The sequence below is a fragment of the Pteropus alecto genome, unplaced genomic scaffold (assembly GCF_000325575.1).
Source record: "Pteropus alecto unplaced genomic scaffold, ASM32557v1 scaffold11, whole genome shotgun sequence".
NCBI lineage: Eukaryota > Metazoa > Chordata > Mammalia > Chiroptera > Pteropodidae > Pteropus > Pteropus alecto.
The window spans coordinates 1,635,427-1,649,777 of NW_006431956.1; the positions used below are offsets into that span (position 1 = coordinate 1,635,427).

The 14,351-nt window shown below is 52.8% G+C and overlaps 1 protein-coding gene and 1 pseudogene across 1 annotated transcript in view; one reads left to right on the forward strand and one right to left on the reverse strand.

Annotated features, from left to right (window-relative positions):
* The window catches only part of SFMBT2 (Scm like with four mbt domains 2), a 158,512-nt gene extending 146,196 nt beyond the window's left edge, over positions 1–12,316 (reverse strand). Inside the window, exons 1-3 of the mRNA XM_006906953.3 lie at positions 12,190–12,316; positions 4,761–4,855; positions 2,317–2,557 (exon numbers count right to left, since the gene is read on the reverse strand). Of these exons, the coding sequence (XP_006907015.1) occupies positions 2,317–2,557; positions 4,761–4,855; positions 12,190–12,286 (433 nt within the window). The 5' untranslated portion in view covers positions 12,287–12,316. The remainder of the gene's footprint in view (positions 1–2,316; positions 2,558–4,760; positions 4,856–12,189) is intronic.
* LOC112475744 lies at positions 3,625–3,743 on the forward strand (annotated as a pseudogene).
* Positions 12,317–14,351: the final 2,035 nt, after the last annotated feature.

A 14,351-nucleotide genomic window follows, 5' to 3' on the forward strand; every position in this document is an offset into this window, starting at 1 on the left:
TATATATATACTGTGATGCCTTTCAAGTTTAATGACCACAAAGACTGACCAAAGATGCAAACTTTGCGACAATATTAGCTCTCTAAGCCAGAAAACCACACAAACAACAATCCTCATTCAAAAACAGATTCTAGGATTCCCACTGGAACAAAGCAATAATGACCCCGTACTCCGGCAATCAAGAAAACCTCTTGCCCCACGAGCCTGCTATTTCCTGACTCTGTTCTCTGCGTTCAAGTTTTCCAAGTCATATCGATCACCTACTAAATGTCTGTAAAGTTCTTTAAAGCGAGCGATAAAGAAATCCTCAAAATCGGCATAACTTGTCACCGTCTGAAGGGCCCGCCAATCTTTCAGTCACATTCATGGCTTCCCACTTTACGAGGTTTTCCCTTTTTTCATTTTCAGTGAGTCATTTCACGTGGGTCTGTGTCTTGCCTAATAGCACAAAGTCGGTACGACACAAATGTGACGGCATTTCTGAAACTGTGACGACCGCCACATTTTTTATCGGAGGGAGAAGGAACGGACTAACTGCGTCCTCTCTCTCAAGCAAACACACAGATTTTTACCAAACGAACCCATGAGCTTTAACTCCACACCCTGGAACTTCTCTCTTCACTGACGACTCTATAAGGTGAAACCATCTTACGTCCGTCCCAAAGGCTTAAGCTACTGAAGCATCAAACTTTTAGAGTCACGAATGAGAGGAGCAAGGACAGTGACAGGCAAGGCCGCAGCCAGGAGTCGGGACCAGCCTGTCGGTCCCCTTCCGTGTCCCTCTCCGGTGGGGTCCCTAAGTCTGTATCTGACGGGAAGATGAACCGCTGTTTCCCCAACATTCCATCCATACGATCCACCCATCGAGACTGGCCGATTTTATGACCGGTCGGAAATCACAGAGAAATCAAATAATTGTGCATTACGTCATCATACCTTCTCACCTCGGTGGCTGTCATAATACGTCAAAGCCAGACGGACCGGTGTTCCGCCTTGACTAAGAATTAGATCTCATTCTGAAAAATCACAGCTGCAACCACGACCAGCCTTCAGGGCGCACGGGCCTTGAGAACGAGGATAAGATTTGACCTCGGCTGCCCAAGGAAGCAACAGATAAAGTGCCAGCGGGAAGGGAGAGCAGGGGCGAAGATCTGGAGCGAGAAGGAAAGAAGAAAGGCCCTTTCCCGCTCTCTCCTGAGACGATACAGGGCCGAGACGTTCGCTGACGAGGGGGAGTAAAACACCATCGACCATTCCCACCCGTCAGAGCAAACGACATATCGGAACTCAAAAAAAGCAGACGAAACCCAAGTGCTTCCCAAGGTGGAAGCGACCGTGACTATGGTGGACACGATGAGCCTCGGAATGCAGCTCTACAACACTACGTGTGGCTTCGAAATAAAAATAACAGCCATTCAAAACTAAAAGCGGCAGACGGGTACGAAAAGGATGTTACACGTGCCTGAGAATCGGCATCAAAGCTTTCGGGTATTACTGCCACTGCCGTCACGTCACAGAACGTTCCAGCATCCGCCGGCACAGGGGACCAGGCGAGTTCCCGTCACGCGTGTGTAACGTGCTGCCCGTGTTCACGGCACGGTTTCTCACTGCTGGCAGCCTGAGCCCTGGAAGCCTTCGTTGGGGGGCTGTCCCCTGCATGGTAAGATGTCTAGCCACATCCGGGCCTCCTCTCTCCAGATGCCAGGAGCTTCGCCTTCCACCCCTCTCACAGCCGAAAATACTTCCAGAGCTTGCCACGCGTCCCCAGCGGGTAAAACTGCCCCCGCCGAGAACCACCGTTTTCCAGCAACTAACTGGATCTTATCTTTCCGGGGCTGACGAGCCCCTCAAGAGCGATGTCACGTCTCCTCATGTGTTCGGTGTTCTACGCGCTCCACGCTCTGGCAGTGTCCCCACGATAAGACAGATTAAAACTCGGACCTGCTCCAGACGCCTCCCCCCGCGCTCTTCAAAACGTTAAGTCTTAAACAAAAGAAAAGCGACAGAATCCAACGCCAACAGTCAAAGAAGACCTCAGCCCTCGGCCTCCCTTCGGCCGCCCACCTGAGGATCGGGCTCTAGAGCTTTCTCCCCTAAAGGCACAGCTGGCCAGCTGTCAGGGGCAGCTGACACCTGGAAATGCACCTGGCTCCCCTCTCTCAGGCGCCGTCAAGCTAATGAAACTCGGAGGCCGTGGAACGCGCCAGGCCTTCCCACCAAATCAGCGACGAGATCGCGACGAGGCTCCCCTCCAAGCATCGGGGGTGAGGTCGGCCTGTAAATCAAAGGCTCCGAGCCGGGGCCCCTGGAACCTACCGTCCGGGGGCATCAGCGCCTTGTTGTTTTGCGTGCACCACCCCACAGGGTGCAAGTCGGCTATCACCACGTCACACCAGAAGTCCGCCCGGCGGTCCTCGCCATAGCCACAGTAGCGCAGAAGCAGCAGCTGCCCGCAGGTGGTGATGACGGTGGCCACCCAGTAGGTGTCCGGGTTGTTCTTATTGGCCACCTCCAACTTCATCCCTGGCTGGAAGTTGCTCTGGATGCTGATTTCAACCTTTAGGAACCAGAAACACAAGGAAACCGTCATCATACCAGACGCACACATCCAGGAGGCTATGACAGCCGTTCAGAACCCAGCAGCTGGGGACCGTATTCCGTCACCCTGGAACAGCCCTGTGCTCCCGCTGTGAGCCTCCCACGTGGCGGTCAATTTCCCCGCGGCCACATCGGCGAGATAAAGCGGAAGAAGTTAACTTTAACATTAAGTGTGTTTCATATGTAACCCGGCAAATCCCAAATGTCATCCCTGCAACATGTGATCAATAAAAGATGCATTAATGAGATATTGCACATTCTTCTTTCCGACGAAGCCTCGGAAAGCTGGTGTGCATCCTACCCTGACAGCAAACATCCCGATTTAGACGGCACACTTGCCAGCGCTCGATGGCCCCAGGTGGCCGGTGGCTACAGCACGGCTGGCACAGCCTTGGGACGCCTGTCTTTTTCATTAACCAAGGATTACAGTCTGTTAGCATTTACCCGCCCTCTTCCAAAGAAAGCTTTGCAGCCTGGGGTCGTCCCAGCGCTAGATGGCTAACGCCTGCGGCTGCGTGAATGACGACAGCATCGCAAACAGCTCGGCCATGGGGCCAGAGGTGTTTGTCCTTCACACCGGGTGCACAGGCCTGGGGACTCTGCTTCCTGAAGGACACTCTGCTGGGACTGAAAGGGTGTGAAGCCCTGGCTGGATGAAAGAGAACAGGAGTGGCTCCATGTGGAGAGAGATCGATGACTTATCGGTAAAGAAGGGATGGAAAAGCTGTCGATCTCTCTTCCCTAAACCTCCTCAAGGAATCTAATCAAGTCACTGCAGAACCTTAATAGGGTTTTGCGGGACGTACGCACGCTGTTTGCAGGTGGGCTGCAGTTAGTTCTGTTACCTTTTAATATTAAATGGCCACAACCGCATTCATAATAAACTAGCAATTACATTACACACATCAGTGTGAAAAGACAATAGGGACCGCAATGTATTTTTATAATGCCGTGCAATTGAATAAGGTCTTAAATTCCTTTTCAAAAGAACACTTGGCCCCTAAAAAGAATAAAATCTTGCATTACGTCTACGGCCATGCGACCCTGAACGAGCCCGATCCCGTCTGATCTCAGAAGCTAAGCAGGGTCGGGCCTGGTTAGTACTTGGATGGGAGACCACCTAGAAAGACCAGGTGCTGTAGGCGTAAAAAACTAAAAAAATAAATAAAATAAATAAGGGATTGTAAGCTGACAAGATCCTGGCAATCTGTGATGTCAATCAAGGTATGCCTCGCTTTAAAAAAAAAAAAAATGTTTCATTAAAATAAAGAATCAAATTTCCGGCTCCCTCATTCAGCGAGAGAGCCAAAAGCAAGGACAGGTTGAGACAATTCCCCGATTTGCTTACGATACTCAGGCTAAATCTTTGCCCTGGGTAGCTCGGTAAAAACAACGTTTCTCAGAATTAAATTTTCATTTCCAGTAAAGCAACACTTAATGCTGAAAAACTTAGGTCCTGGAAATTTAGTCTTTTCCTTGCTGATGCTATATTGCCAAAAATCTCACGTAGAAGAAAAAAATCTGATAAAAACTCAATTTTTTATTTCCTGGGACTTGCCCTCTGCTGGGCATGCTATTGGCATTGTTCAAAGAAATCATTATAAGAATGATTTTTTTTGGCTTGATCCAAATGTTTCCCGAATATTTGTGGTATTTCCTCTAATTTGACTCATCTGCCCACAAAAGGCTATAAAACTTTGATGCGTCCTTTCGAAATAAAAATGTCAATTCAGAATAAAAATATACAGCCACTCCACCTCCTGAGAAGACACCGCACATGACACCGACTTACCTACTTTGCTGGCTTTTACTTCCCATCCACCTTACCTGTGCCAGGCCATGCGCCCCAAGAACAAGGGCCACACCTGTCAAATCTGGTTTTTCGAGGTGCAGAAGGGGATTAAAGCTGCACGGCATCGCTCACCCACAGAGCCCCCCACCCAGGGCACAGCCCTGCGTCAGACGGGGTAAGCCGCGAGAGCCCGCGGCCATCTGATGAAAGCAAACCAACGTCCCCATCTCGCCTCTATTTCTAAGAAGTCTCGGCTGAATTTCCCTTCCCTTCTCCTTCCCGTCTGCCGATGGGTCTGGCCTCTTCCTGCTGCATCTCCCCGAACCCCAACCTCCCGTGCAGAGCAGAGAGGAGAGATGTCCATACGTACGTGTCTGAACGATGCGTGAGGAGCCGCACTGGCCCCAGTTTCTTCCAAGTACTCTCCCCAGTTAAAGCCGATTTCCTCCACGCTCGAACCCTCTTCTGTCAAAAGACCGAAAACAAACAAAAACCAGAACATCAGTCTTACGGGGAAGAACGGGAAACACGCTAGCCTCGGACGAAGACCGGGAAATCTTACAGCGAGACAAAACGAACTCAGGGAGATTCGGAAGGACGTCAGTGACTTCTCGTCACAGCTTTGGTTTGCTGATGTTAGTGACTAACGAAAGGAAGCACCCAACAAAGTCGGCTTGGGGACCCTGACAAAGTCAAGGGTAAAACCAAGCGTTCTCAGGCAAATGAAAGGAGGTTGGGGTCACAGCACATTTGCTGCGTGTGGGTGTACCGCCTCGGTCTGGATCTAGCCACGGTGGACATTACACGCTTTGGGGGAGGTTTGGGGACAAAGTAAAGGAAACCACTGGAGAACCAGGTAAGTCTCGTGTCCCCTGGCCACCTACTACAGCTGGAGCTTATAGAATGAGAGCATTGATCGCTGGTGCCCTCAGTGAGTTTACAAGGCAGTGACGTCATTTCCGGAGGGAAGAGACTGACGCCCAGAAGAACTGCTCAGGTGCGTGAGGCCACTCGGCAAGTTAGCAACAAAAACTGACCGACTGTCAGACAGACTCGATGCCCACCCCATCCGGGGTCCCCAGTCCAGCCTTCTCCTGTGACGAAGCTCTCGGGGCAAGGCACACCAGTAGAAACCAACAGGACATGTGTTTCTCCACTTAATGAGGGTCACGGAGACCTAGTCATATGCACAACACGACTCTTAAAATGCTCCCTATTTTGGCCTTGAAGGAAATCAAGTGATTCCCAAAACATCCCAAAACTGTGCATAAGGTACAATCCGTATAATCGAAAAGCCGAGTAACTCATTATAAGTACAGTACAGATAACGCAAATGTTGTGCCACAGCTTCGAACGGAAAGAACTAATAGGCTGTAAACAGTTCCTTAACCTATTTGCAAGTCTGCTGTAAACACAGGACAGACACGGCCAGAACTGTCCAAACGTGCAGGTAAGTAAGAGCTTCAGAAGCTTAGATTTTCTGTTCTTGTAATAATGCTCAACAATGTCCAGCCGTGTATCTTGTGCCAGCAAAGCCCCCTTCGCTGGCCAAGAACCAGCTCTGCTCTTCCTGCAGAGGTGGCCCACCCTGGCGGGAGGGAGCCAAGAAAGCAAGCCTTGTTCTCAGAGGCTGTCACGACTTTGTTCTGACTAGAGACTTTTTCATCGGAAGCAGGAAAAGCAATTGTTTTGTGACACTGTACATTCTCAGAACTCAATACACGAGGATAACTTTTGGAAAGGCAGAATGTGCTCACATGAAAGGCAGTTCCCTGCAATTTTGTCTTCTGAATCAGAGCTGCTTCAAACTGCCTCCTCGAATTTTACTCCCATCGAGTGGTTTATACTCAAATGTCCAGGAAGCTAAGACGCCATCTGACGAGAAAACTTTCCCCTTGTATCTGTCCCAACGTTCTGTTTCACCCGAGGACTTACGCCCTTCCAACAGAAACGTGCTCCCTGAAAAAAAGCCACGGTCCTGCAGCCACCAGCTCAGGATGTCAGGCGGTCTCCAGCCACCGAGATGCAGCGAGGCATCCCCCGAGAGAAAGCAGTCACGTTCTGGAAAACACATCTGGGGTCGCCCGACAGCTCCGCCCACAATTCTCTTCCCACCAACAGCCCCGGACATCAATTATCGAGCTTGCTTTCTGAGCCACTAGCCAGAGGCATCGCAGCCGAACTATTCACTTGTCAAGGTGACTTGGGACAGTACCTGTTGGTAGCTAACTTGTCGCTCGTCCCTTGCACCCTACCTGTCCAGCCTCAGCTCAACCCATGCCTCCTGCAGGCCCTGCCAGCTCCAGCCTGGTCAGGCCCTTATGGCCCTACAAAGTGACCACATGCCATCAGGCAAGGTCATGAGAGCCATGTCACATTGGGGTGTCAGCTCTCTGCTGACTGCTGCACATGTGTCACCTCGTTACTCCGTCCAGGGACCCTGGCAGATGGATACCGCCACCCCATTTCACAGAAGAGATGATGGGAGCCCCCAAAGGCGAGAGTCCTCGCGTTCACACAACTGTCCAGCCACGGAGGCAGGAGTCCGACACGGGCTCTCCGACATCGAGGCTGGAACTCTCACGGGACACTGTTCCGTGTCCCTCTGCCTGCATCACGCTTCCGACAGCTCCACTCAGCACCATCGCCCCTCCACCAGGACACTCCAAGGCCGGCTTCTCTGTCTCTCGGAATTGATCAGCCTTAGAGCATCTGGACAAGAAGACAGCAGGCGACGGCCACTTTCAGAAAGGAGACCAGAATGGGTAGAGACCCTGGGACCTGCTTGTAAAGACAGAGAGAACCAGGACAAAGACGTGGGCACAACACTCAGCCCCGGGCCTGTGAGGACAGGAGATGCTGGGCAAACGTGCTCTGAGGGTGACAACGGTGAACAACGGCCCCCGTCAGCCACTTTCAGCGCCCGCTGCGGCTCCGACTGGAAGGTCTTGACGGCTCGCATCACCGTGACCGGAAATGATCCCACGAGTCTCTCTCTCCGAAGCCGCGGGGAGACTGGGAGCATGGCCTGACTTCTCACCTTCCGCCGGAGACTGTTCATCACAGCTCTTCCGTCTCCATAATATTCTCAGCCAGGCGCTTAGCATCTCACCAGAAATGCGGTCCCCGCCAAGCTTGAATTCATCGCGAGCTACGTTTCCAGTCTCCGCTCCCAGGACAATAGGCGGGAGATGCTTCCGTGCTCACGTGCGTATCCACTCGCTCACGCACAAGTGACTCACGAGAGCAAAAGGAGCCTTCGCGATGCCCAAGTGTGCCACTGAGAACGGAGCTCAGGAAAACCGTCACCCTCTGTGGTCTAAGAGAGTTATTCAATAAGCACCCCAAAAGTCAGACCTTGAATGGGATTAAAAATATTTCAAAAACCTTTGTGCCCGGTGCTGGTAACTTCAAGTGTGCAGTTTTAGCAATGAGACCCCATACGGAACGTGGGGTGTCTCACGATCCAGCCTTTTCGAGTCTGTAATTTATTATAAAGACTTCCTCCACTGCGTGCCCCCTGATTCTCCAAAGCGGCTTATGCTCTAAAGACATCTCAATGCGCGATAGATAAACACACGCGATGTTTACGAGTGGAGGTCTCATAAACCCAGAGCAAATATTTACTGCTGATTCGTAAACCTCTTAAACCCATAAACATTTTATCAACGAAGCTCCGACAACCTGCCGCCTCTGCAAATGAACCAGTCGGAGGCACTGCCTCATGATGTAATGAAAACAGACTATGAAAAGCAACTAAGAAAATTTCACAGTTTAAAAGGAAACGGGCACGTTCATTAGTGGCCATCGGTTTGGGAAAACAAAAAGCTATTTATGTGACTGGAATAGTTCCTAATAAATAGAAAAAGAATGCTTTACCAAAAGCCGGATGCGAGCAACTTTACAGTGAAAAATGGAACGAACAGACACCTTTTCTTAAGTAATCAGACCCTGGCTTGTACAATTTTACGATCTGAAATAAGGGTAACTTTGCAAGGCTAAATGTCAAGGCCCATAAGCACTACCCAATTACTGGCAGGTTCAGAATGAATAAAATCTTATAGCGCTAAGATCTTTTATTTTGTGCTAGCTGTTTTATTTCGACGAGGAAGAAGACGTTACGTCTTTGCTGTGCTCGGCTGGCAGTCCACTGGCACTATCGCACGGTTTAGAAAATGGGTGCATTGTGAGCGCCTTAAACAGACGCCCCGTTCTAAGGAGTCAGCAAAAACTGCCCCACGCCTATCCGAGGTCTGAGTTCGCAGCCGCAGGGCTGAACCAGGGAGGAGGGGACAGTCACCTGAACGGAGGTCCTCATGGCTGTCCCACCTATCCAGGAGGCCAGAGGGACTTTCCAGAAGAAAAGAAAATGAGCAGAAAATGGGCAATGACTGTTCCCCAAAAATGTCTAACAGAGAGAGAGGGAATAATGGGGTCACACGGAACTAGACTCCGGCACGAAGAGCAAGAGGTAAATTTTTCTGACGCGAACATTGAGCCCTTCCCTTCACGAACGGAGGAGGCCGTGGACTCTGGCCGATATAACATAACACCAAAAATAAATGCCTAGAAATCACGCCCGCGTTTCCGGGAAAATTTCTCTTTACTCAGGCTTGTCCAACCCCTATGTGCACCAGCACCTTATCTGCAGACCTCATCAGGACGTTCCATTTAGCCGGCCTGGAGAAATGCTGTCCAGGACCCATTGATCACCGTGTCGGCACGGTGTTGGGCTTGCTTGTGTCACGGCCACCGGGGAGCCCCGAGCTCCAGATGTCCAGTTCCGGCCCACGTCCCTCCCGGTGTCTCTGTCCGCTCTGTCCGAGGGGAGGCCTGCTGTCTGTCCGCCTGTACTCCTCCCCGGGGCGTCCTCCGTGCCCCCAGGAGTCATGTTACACGGTCTCATGTCACCCATGGGACGCGGGTGTCGGTTCTCAGCCCCCACTATTAGCTGAACTTTCCTTCGGAAAAGAGGAGAAACCAAAAATGAGAAAACTGTTCATGAGACTTGGGGTCCTTGTTTTACTTGTCCCCTTGAGTTTTCATTTAGAGGGACAGATCGTCAGTGCGAAGGTCACAGCAGCTCGGGGTGGGCGGAACCGAGGACACGGGATCAAAACACCAGGAGCCAACGGGCTAGACGTCCACCCTTGGACCCCGAGATTTGGTCCGAGAGGAGCTGAGGGCACTTACATGTATTCACCAGTCAGGGAGATGCAGTCACGTGTCACGGAACACATGGGGACAGAGGACAGGGGACAAGTGGAGGAGAGGGCAAGAAAGAATGAGCCGTGGCTGAGCCCCGTGTGTGCGTGTGCGGGGGGTGTGTATTGGGGGTGTGTGTGCTCACACGTAAGTACCCGGGTGGCTCGTCCCTGAACGGAGGGCAGACCCTGGGAGGTGCTTCGGCACGAGGTTCCGAGCCTCGGGGTGCCCGAGCTGAAACCCCAGCTCCAACACGGAGTCGAGTGACGGTGCCAGCCAGTCCTCACCTGCTGTTTCACTGGGAATGACGAAAGGACACGACACTTGTCATGTACCGGAGAGCGCCTGCCATGGACACAGGACCAAGCAGCCGCCGCCCCTCGCCTGGGAGTGGATTTCCAGCCAGCTGCAGAATGCTGGTCCGCCTTCTCCCGCCCGCCCGACGTGGACCTCGCATCCGAGAAGCTTCGGGAAAAGAGCCTCGGCCCCGAGACACCATCTGGCCCTAAGCACGTCCCCGTCGGTGCCAGAACCGGACACCCGCCAGACCGATGCCAGATGGAAAACGTCTGATGTATTAACCGGTTAGAAGGGACCTAGGCGGGGCAGGAAAGAAGCGCCCGGAGGCTCGCACGCGGGCACGTTCCTAACCAAGTGTTCAAAAGTGGGCGTGAGTTTCTAGAAGCCGCCTCGGCTCGCCACAGATCCTGCCTCAAACCGGTTTGCTCTTCGGAAGTCTGTCTTTGTGGCGCCATCTAAAAGTCTCCCCACCACACGAGTGTACATGGAAATTCCAAGGAGAAAGGACAGATTAGCCAGAGAGAGAGAGAGAGAGAGAGAGAGAGAAGTCACGGCCAATACCCGAACAATGTTAAGATAATTTAGAGCTATTTGGAACTACCAGCTCTATCAAGGACCGTGGGTGACCCGGGCGTCCCACCACCTGGGAGCAAAGACCCAACCAAGAAGTGGGCACGCGATGGGCCCTTGGCATGGCACGGCCCAGCCAGCCACAGCGGATGCTGGTGCTCACGCTTCCCCCTGCGCGGGGTCCCCCGCAAGGAGGTTCGGTGCAAATAATCTTCCGGTTATTAATGAGTTTCAGAATCCACTTCGGCTAGACAGATTACTGCAGCTGCCTGACAATAAGAAGTGGACACGCAGTTAGTTGGCTTTTAAACCGTTTCGAAAACATACCACTGAAAATGCAGTCACAGACGTCAGACGTGCACGCAACAAAAACACGGGGCAAGGTCAGGCACTCTAGAAGGGACAGACATAACCTCCCTCAGCCGACGGAAGGAGGACTTTTTTTATGGGCGTATTCGTACTTAAATAAAAGTAGAATAATTAGGGTGAATCTCCCAGTCTGTGGGACTATGCTGTCTCAGACAAAGAATTTCCACATTTCCACTGGGAGACAACGATTCAGCTCTGCTTTCAGAAATTTTCTCACGCCTACTTGAGGGGAAAATGAGCCGATTTTGAGACAGACGCTAATATCTTTCAGGCAGTTATTTCAGGGGTTTCCAGATTTTTCCCAGGTAAAGACATAATTTGAGAAACGCAATCTCATAAATTTCAGTGACATCGAGCAATCTGTCACCGTCACTGACAGGTCTCATCAAAACGTGAAAAGAAATTCCACACTTTCCTTAGACTATGTATGGTCCAATCTCCCACTGGATTAATGACCCAACATTTTTCGTGTGTGTGAATTCACCAGAGCACGTGTTTATGCCTCTGAGCTAAATGATCCTGATTTAATTGGCTGTCACCTAATAACGCAATCCTTAAAATACGTCTTTTAAAAATAAGCTCTTCGGCGTGAAAGTATTTAGAAAAAGATGCATTTATAAGGTCATTGGTTAGATATCAAAATCCAATCGAAGATCGGTTCGGTTGATTTGTTTTGGATTTCTGAAAGGGGGAAAGACTGGGCCACGCATCGAAACGACCTAAATGTCTCCCGCATCCCGCGTTGTTCTGAAGCGGCGCTCGGGCTATCGGCGAGGGTCTAGGTAAGGGGCATCTTCACTGGGGCACACCCTGCTGTCCCTGCTTTCTGGGCACACGGCAGAGAACTCGACTCCCCCGCCTCCTCTGCGGTGGTGGACATGGGTGACCGGTTCTGGTCAGGACACTCTGAGCAAGAATGGCACCTGTCCCTTCCGAGTGAGAGCATCCAACTCTCCCTCACGACGCGGCAGCTCTGCTTCCCCCGGCGGGGACAGAGCCTGAAGCGGGCGGCACGCTCAGATGGTGGCACTGGAAGGGGCTGTCAGGCTCTGTCCGACCCACCACAGTGCCCGTGATTCATAAACACGTGCTGTGTTAAGCCCGCGAGATTCCGAAGCCATCTGTCACCTCGCCGTCACCAGCCCGCTGTCTGGTACGCGGGTGGTATCAATCCCGACCCAGGCTCCGCGTGACTTTGGGGCCGCTACGTGCCTGTAAATCCGATCGCGAGTCCCAGGAAGGGGCCGCGGGGGAGACACAGGAACACACGCCGTCCCCCGGTTTCCCGAACGTTTTCAGGAAGATGTTGGCGAACACGTCGCAAGGCCGGAGGGACCCGGAAAGCAGAATCGTACCTGAATCGAGATCTCCATTCCCGTTAGCTGAGCTCCGCGGCTTCTGCGGGCGGGACGCAGGCTCTTGCATGCTGGAAACCGGCAGACCGCCCTCCATCCTCAGGAGCACGGACCCCCTGCTCTCAGAGCATCCTACGGGAACAATCACCTGAGGGCAACCGACAGAGGAAAAAAGAAATCAGAGCGCGTTCGCTCTATTTACTTGTTTTCAAACTCTCCGAAAGAGGTCATTACCACACGCGGGATGCAACTTGACGGGAACAGAAAATACCGGACACCAGGATGAGGGCTACGCTCTGCCCAGGTCAGCGACGACAAAAGGTCACGGCTGAGCAAAACCGTCTGTCCTCTGCAGGTCACTGCTGCCCCCGAGATGGATGCGCTTGTCATCAATGAAGGGAATCCGTGTTTCCGTCCCCGATCTACCCCGGTGACACTGTCACAGCCAGCCCACCTCAGCTTCAGCAGCGCCCCCAACAGGTAAGATGTCGCGTGCGCCCGAGGAGACAGTCACCAAAACCAGCTAAAGTATCAGCGTTTGCAAATAATGTGCTTTCTGACCAATTGGACGTTTCCCAGAAGGCACGGCTCTTCCACACTGATGCTAAAACAGGTAACATCACGGTCGGTGCTGACAGAACCCTACGGTCTCGTTCATGTCCGTCACAGCCTGTGAAATGCCGGGCCGCAGCTCTGGGCGTCAGACACAGCCGTTGGGGGGGGGCCGTTCCTCATCTTTCATTCATTCTCAACTTTCGCTTTTACTTCACATGTGACAAAGTTTAAACAGCAAAAAGGACAGTGGTGAAGGAAAAGCACGTCACCAGCCACATAAATGGTTTGTCACGTACACACTGGTCGATTATCTTAAGAATCCCATGCCCTCCACACGCGTGCGCACACACGCACACACGCACACGCACACACACACACACACGCACACACGCACACACACACAGGTATGGTGCTCTATACAAAATTTCCTGAAAAACATCTTGAGGTTTTGCCAGAATTAAAGGAATGACTGAAGCCTAAATAGAAATTGTGTTGTTTTTTTTTTAATAATCCAAAAAATAACGAAGTTCTCTCTTATCACTAGTGAACCATTTGGTGAGCTTAGTTTGTGGACGTGTCGCCGGAAACACCACCAACTAAAGAAAGCCGTTCGATGGGCAGCCGGGTCCTGACCCCGCGTGAAGGCACGGGCGGTGGGTCTGGAGGCTGGGGGTGTCACCGCACGGACAGTGATGCCACGGCGGCCGTGTGACAACGGCAGGGCCTCCTTCTCCTGGGCGGGCTCCTTCACCGTCCCCACCGCGGCCTGGACGTGCACATGTTTAGATGGCGTGCGCCCCGGGCCATCCCCCCCAGGGGGCTGCACACGGCAGAGGGTGAGGCCGCCCGGGGACCTCGCACGCCCTCGGTCCTGCACCCCGACTCCTCAGTGGGGGGGTGCACTCCCCTGTTTACCTCTACCACCACTGGTATCGAAAGAGCGATCGCTGATGCCATCAGAAGAGAAACCACTGGTCAGTGAGCAAGTGTGGCCACCAGCCGAACACCCAACAACCGATGAGCGTCCCCTGGACCATGCTCAGAGGGAGCCCTGCACTGTCGCAGAGGTAAACCCCGCAGCCCGCCCACAGCGACAGGACGCGTGGCTGCGAATTCACAGTGCGCTGATCACCGAGGCAGGGGTACCACAGCCGCAGACCCCAGGCCTACAGGACGGCCTGGGCCAAGAAAAAGGGAAGAGAGCGGCACGTTCTGGAAAATTCCGCCTTCCGCACAGCTCTCTACGGGGCAGTTCGGCAAGTGCCACGCAGAGACACGCAGCTGAAGGAAAGAGACAGCAGGCAGACGCTCGGAGCCAACAAAACACCGCAGACCACCTGGCGGCTGACATCCTACCTGCAGGAGCAGCAACAAACCGCAGCGCCGGTAAATCATACGGTGCGTCAGAACTCGGTGGGGACAGCTGCAGGGAAGACCAGAGACGGAGGGAAGATGCCCGAGCGAGGCGGACGGGTGACGACCATCCACACCACGGCCAGGTGACGCCTGAGAAGGCGGCGTTCGCGCAGACTCGAGATCGACCCCAGAGGAGGAGGGAATGCGGCCACCAGCACCCGCCCCGCACCCGCCCCGCACCCGGCCCGCAC